This window comes from Elephantulus edwardii, unplaced genomic scaffold, assembly GCF_000299155.1.
Source record: "Elephantulus edwardii isolate Elephantulus edwardi_28Jun2011 unplaced genomic scaffold, EleEdw1.0 scaffold00395, whole genome shotgun sequence".
Taxonomy (NCBI): Eukaryota; Metazoa; Chordata; class Mammalia; order Macroscelidea; family Macroscelididae; genus Elephantulus; species Elephantulus edwardii.
In genome coordinates, this window is record NW_006400145.1 from 676972 (window position 1) to 683560 (window position 6589).

Here is a 6589-nt window from a genome sequence, read left to right on the forward strand (position 1 = left end):
CTTTTCCAAGGATTGGTCCTTCCTAGCCATGTACCCAAAGTATGCTAGACAGAGCTTCAAAATCCTAGCCTCCAATGAGAAACTTGGTTTCATCCTCTCCAAGGCAGACCTATTTGTTTTATTGGCAATCCAACTTGGAAAAATAGATCAATGAAATATAGAAAGATCGTCTACATGATGGATGGATACAGGGACTACAATAATGGATTTTAAACATAGCAGAGATTGTGAAAATGGTGCAAGATTGTACAATGTTTTGATCTGTGTACATGGCGTTTCTATGAGTCCGATTCAACTTAATGGTGTCTAGCACCAATAATATGTTCAAGAGAAAGTTTAAAAATATCTCCTGGCATTAATTTGGGTCTTTTCTTATCTACCTTTTAAATAACTTTTCACTTTCTTCATGTACTTAGAATTTTATTTTTCTGTAGCTTTGACTGCAGCATAAAAACAGTTGATGATCTCTTCCACAGTCACCCCTGGCCTTGTTCCCCCTGAAGTATTCAGCTTTTCCAGTTCCCCATTCCACAGATGTAGTTGATTTTTTTCCTGTGTATTCCATCTAGTGTGGTCTACATGTATAGTAACTATATTGTTGAAAATAAGGTATTTGCAATGACCAAGTCATTGATCTTACAAAAATCTCCCAAGCAATCTCTGGTATTATTTCTATCACCAGGGCCCGATTTCCAACTATAGGCCCTCGTTTTTCACACTTCAATAACTAGTAATTATCAATGCACCTTGATGACATAACTGATTTCATAGAAATAGAAATAGGTAGAAACCTTCATTTTCTTTTTCTCTGACATTAGTGCATGGTGGATAAATTTGCGTAATAATCATAGAAACTGATCTTCCTTACAGGGTTACATAAATTATTCTGTCATGGACAGAATTCTATTTGAGGACAAATATTGAAATGTTATTTTTACAATGAATATAATGCCATTTTTCTTCAATTCATAATCCTTACTATGGTTGTTATTGTTGTTGTGTGTCATTGAGTCGGTACCAACTCATAGCTGACCTTCCAACAAGTTTTCAGAGGCAATAAATTACACAGGAGAAGATTGTTCATCCTTCTTCCAAGGAGTTGCTGGTGGATTCAAACACTTGCCTTCAGGATTGCAGAGCAGCTTCTCAACACTAAGTCACCACCAGAGCTCCTGTGGTAGACAAATTATTTCCTAATTAAAAATTACCAATAGTAGCCAATTTCAGCTCATTAATGTCTGTTGTCATTGTTGTTGTTGTTTTTATGTGCCATCTAGTTGCTTGTGACTCATAGCGACCCTATATACAACAACCCTGAATCCTTATCTATCCTAAGCCAAACTTGTTGTCTCTGACACACCTACCCTCATTACCCCAGTCACTGAATCAATCCATCTCATCAAAGATCTTCCTCTCTTGCTCTGTCCCTTCACCCTACCAAGCATGACATCCCTCTCCAAGGATTGTTCCCTCCTTGTAACGTACCCAAAGTATTTGAAACAGAGCTTCAGAATCCTTGCCTCCAAGGAGCAGCCTGGTTTCACACTCTCCAGGACAAACATGTTTGTTTTCTTAGCAGTCTATGGTATATTCAGTACTCTTCTTCAACACCAGAGCTCAAAGGCATCAATTCACCTAGTATCATCCCTAGTCATTGTCCAGCTTTTTGATGCATAGCAAGTAATTACAAAGACCATGGCTTGGATTGGGATTATCTTAGTTTCCAGATTGAATCATCGCACTTCAGTACTCTGGAGAAGTCCCTTACAGCAGACTTTCCCAATATAACTCATCTTTTGATTTCCTGGCTGCTGGTACAAAGTGTTGATAATGGAATTAAGTAAACTGACACTGTTAACAATCTCAATTTCTTCACTGTCTATTATGATGTTGCTTGTTGGCCCATTGGTGAAAATAATTGTTTTCTTTATGTTGAACTTCAATTCATATTGAAGGCTGTGGTCCTTGACCTTCTACTGCAAATGCCTCAGGCTCTCCTCAGTTTCAGCAAACAAGGTTGTGTTATCTGCATAATGTAGGTTGTTGATGAGTCTTCTTCCAATCCTGATGCCACATTCCTCCTCACAGAGTCCAGCCTCCCAAATGATTTGTTCTGCATATAGATTGAAAATGTATGGAGATAGGACACATCCTATTTTGCACCATGCAGTGATTCCTTGCTTTGTTCTGATGACTGCCTCCTGATCCAAAAATGCCTTTGCATAGTCAATGAAACACTGATAGACATTCGTCTGTTACTCTCTGCTTTCAGCCAAGATCTATTAACATTAGCTGTAATATCCTTAGTGCCACAGTCTCTTCTAAGCTCAGCCTGGACATCCGGCAGTTCTCTGTTGATATGCTGTTACAGTCCTTCTTGGATAATTTTCAGCAGGATCTTGGTTGCATGTAATATTAGTGATATTATTTGATAATTTCTACACTCTATTGGGTCATCTTTCTTTGAAGTGGGAACAAATATGGAACTCTTCCAGTCCGTTGGCCAGGTGGTTGTCTTCCAGATTTCTTGCAACAGCTTGGTGAGTGCATCCAGGGCAGCATCTGTTTGTTAAAATGTGTGCATTGGTTTGCTGTCAATCTCTGCATTCTTGTTTTTTTTTTGTTTTTAAGTTTTTGTTGTTTTTTTCTTTTGCTTTCACAGCAGCTTGAACTTCTTCCTTTACCATCACAGGCTCTTACTCATACATTGTTTCATGAAATTCTTCTGTGTCAGCAAATTCCTTTTGGTACAGTGATGACTCTGTATTCTCCTTCCATCTTCTTTTAATGCTTCCTGGATCATTTAATACTCTGCCCAATGCATCCTTAAGTATTGCAACTCGAAGCTTGAATTTGTTCTTCAGTTCCTTCATCTTTAGAAATACAGAATGAGTCTGGATACTTTGATTTTCTTACTCCAGTTCTTTGCACATTTCATTATATTTGCTTTGTCTTCCATGTGTCCTTTGAAATCTTCTGTTCAGCCTTTAACTTCTTGATTCTTTACCTTTGCTTTGGCGTCTCAGTGCTCTAGTGCAATATTCAGTCTCATCTGACATCCATCTTAGTCTTTTGTTCCTCCTCTGTCTTTGTAACGACCTTTTGGATTCTTCATGGATGATATTCTTGATATCCTCCCACAGCTCACTTGGTCTTCACTCATTAGTGTTCAAGTCCTCAAGCCTGTTCCTGAGATGGTTTTGAAATTCGAGTGGGATAGACTTAAGGTCAAGTTTTGGTTCCTGTGGATTTGATTTAACCTTTTTTAGCTTCAGCTTGAACTTGCATATGAGTGGCTGATGGTCTGTTTAACAATCAGCACCTGGTCTAGTTTTCACAGCTGATCTTGAGCTTCTCCCATGATTTGTGACTCACACATTCCACAAATTTTCAACAACTTCTAATTTTCCTAGAATCATACTTTGTACATACCACATTCTAGTTATTAATGGATGTTTCTAATTTTACATTGGACCACATCAGCAACCAAAAGTCTCAAAAGTTTTTTCCATCCATATCATTTTTCTTTTTTAAATTTTGTGTTTTATACAATCATTGCTATATCTTGTATTTCATTTATGTACACTGTGTTTTATATAATCTTTTATTTATATTTCTTTCACATGTATGAGAGCTCTGGTGGCCTAGCAGCGAGAAGCTGTGCTGCAATCCCAAAGATATGTGGTTCGAGGTCACCAGCTGCTCCACGGGAGAAGGATGGGCAATCTCCTCCCATGCGATGAATGTCTCTTGAAACCCACCAGAGGGTCAGCTGTGGGTTGGTTCCAACTCGATGTAACATAACAACAACAACAACAATAATATTGTGAGCTTTCCCCTCTCCCTAACAATCACCTTACTAATAACTACATTCTTGAAAACATGTAAGAAAGCTACTTCACGCCTTAATATTCCCATTTTAGATATCCAATGTCTTCTTTGTCTACCCTATCAAACAGTACTCTGTGGGAACAAGCATATTCTTTTTTCTGATGAATCCTCTATTCAACCTGGAAACCTTGAGCATCTCCATTCACAAGCAAGGTCCAGTCCAGAACAATCTTAGCTCACAGCACAGATCATCTTGTCCTCATCTGGCTGTGTTCTGGTCAACTCATCTTCAGTTATCTACGTAGTTGTTGATAGGTGCCATTGAGTTATGCATGACTCATAGCAACCCTGTGAATAAAAGATCTGAACTCTGTTCTGTCCTATGCTAGCCTCACACTTCCTGACACACAAGAGCCCATTGCAGCAGTCACCATGTCAATCCACCTGGTTGAGGGTCTTCCTCTCCTTTGCACCCTCCACCCTTCCCAGCATCACATATCTCTCCAAGTAACAGCACCTCTTAGCAACATGTTCAAAGCATGTGAGGTGAAGCCTCATCGTACTTGCCTCCAAAGAGCACTCTGGCCGCACCATCTCCAAGACATAGCTGTTCATTTCCTTGACCGTTCAGTGCTCTTCTCCAACACCACAGCTCAAAGGCCTCGATTCTTTTTCTGTCATCTTTATTCCTTGTCCAGCTCTCAGATGCATAGCTAATAGTCAGAAAGACCATGGCCTGAATCAGATGCACCTTAGTACTCAAACTGACATCACTACCTCTCAATAATTTGGAAAGATCCCTAACTGCTTATTTCTCCAGTGTGATGTGTCTCCTTATTTTCTGAAGCTGTTGACAGTTTCAATCTCCTCTCCATCCATCATGACACTGTCTATTGGTCCAGTGGTAAATATTTTTGTTTTCTTGATATTGAGATGCAATCCACACTGAAGGCTGCATTCCTTGATCTTCTGCAACAAATGCTTCAAGTCCTCCTCACTTTCATCAAGTAAGATTGTGTCATCTGCTTAATGCAGGTTATTCCAATCCTGATGCCACACTCTTCTTCAGAGAGTCCAGCTTCTCTGATAATTTGCTTAGCATATAAACTGCACAGGTATGGAGAGAGAATACAACTTTGACACACTCCCTTCCCAATTCCAAACCATGCAGTGCTCCCCTGCTCCATTCACACAACAACCTTCTGATCCAGGTATAGATTCCGTGTAAGCACAATCAAGGACTCTGGGATTCCCATTCTTCTCAATATCAGCCATAACTTGTCATGACCCACACAGTCAAATAAAGTACAAATATACATTTTCCTCTTATTTGTTCCTGGTGTAGCACTTGTCTGTCAGTTTGCTATACTGAGATAACTTGAGGTTATGATACTGAAATCTTTAACACTGATGTGTGAAATTCCAAAACGATTTCCCATCATGGATGGATTTTGGTGGAACTTTCTGATTAAGAAAGAAAGCAGGATGGACCTTCTACCTCCTAAGTAAAAGGGTTTTGAAAGCTCTATGAACACAGAATACCAGCTGTCTATGGGTAGGGTCAAATGGGCATCAGCCACAAACTCAGGAACCCACATTTCTCCTTGCATTACAGACCTGTTGGTCGCTTCACTCAGCCCTAGTCCCCACATGGGACCAAGTCAACAAGCCAAGCATTCTTGTGACTACCTGTTCTTCAAGCCAATAATTATTCCTCTCCATCCATACATTTGTGCATGCTAAGTGGACAGAACTAAAGTCACACATCCCAGCTCAACCATTTTCTCCATTGTTGTATTTCTCTCCATTCCACACCTGTAGATACAGGTGATTGCTACCAAGAATTAGTATACTCACCAGCTCCCTCAAAACTCAGATCCTGGAAATAGGCTCTAATAGGAATCAACTTTATAGGGCAACTCTTGAGGATGCACCTCTTCTTCCTCAATTTTGTGTTAAATGTCTCCCAAACTTAAGTGTTAACCTTTTAACCCTATATCAGACAGCTTTATGCTGATATTCATAAAGTTTTCTCTGCATTTAGTTATTTATTCATTTACTTATTAGTTTTTGCCAGAAGGACTTCTTTGGCCATTTAGTTTTATTTTGTATGCTTTTTTAGTAGGCTGAAAGTATGAGGAAGTTAATGCCATCCAGAAGCAGCCTTCAACCAACAACTAACAAAAGATGTGTACCCTAGCTCCAATTCTTGGCTGGCACAATCTTGTTCAAGTTCTCAGGTTTAAAGCTTTCAGGTTTCCTGAGTAGGGAATAAACTCAGTTGCCCACAAGGATAGCTAGTTGCCCTTTAATGGGCTTCCCTCCCTTCTTTGTCTCATTTAACCACTATTCTAGCAATGTCTTCATCATTTGTTGTGGATTGAATTTTGTCCTATCCAAATATATGCCAACTTGATTGGATCATGATTATCAGTAGTTACATAGTTTTATAATATAATTTAGCAGATATGTATTGATGCAATCATCGTCCATGATGTTGATCAGCCAATCACTTATAAGGAAATTAGGGTGTGGTGTAATACCCTTATCTAGTTCATAGCTTTGATCCCATGTAAGACTATTTACCCTAAAGTATAACCCACACTATCTTTTATATCGTTATTAGGTCTCATCCAGTTGACCATGACTCACAGTGGCCCTGTGAACAATAGATCTGAACCTTGCCCTATGCTGTCATATCATCATGATTTCTGTGACTATCAAACCCATTGCAGTAGTCATTGTTTCAATCTGTCTC

General features: G+C 39.3%; 1 protein-coding gene across 1 annotated transcript in view; it reads left to right on the top strand.

The window, feature by feature from the left end:
• LOC102850989 (60S ribosomal protein L39-like) overlaps positions 1-501 on the top strand; it is a 1102-nt gene extending 601 nt beyond the window's left edge. The window contains exon 2 of the mRNA XM_006902354.1: positions 435-501. Within this exon, the coding sequence (XP_006902416.1) occupies positions 435-501 (67 nt within the window). The remainder of the gene's footprint in view (positions 1-434) is intronic.
• The last annotated feature ends 6088 nt before the right edge of the window (positions 502-6589 follow it).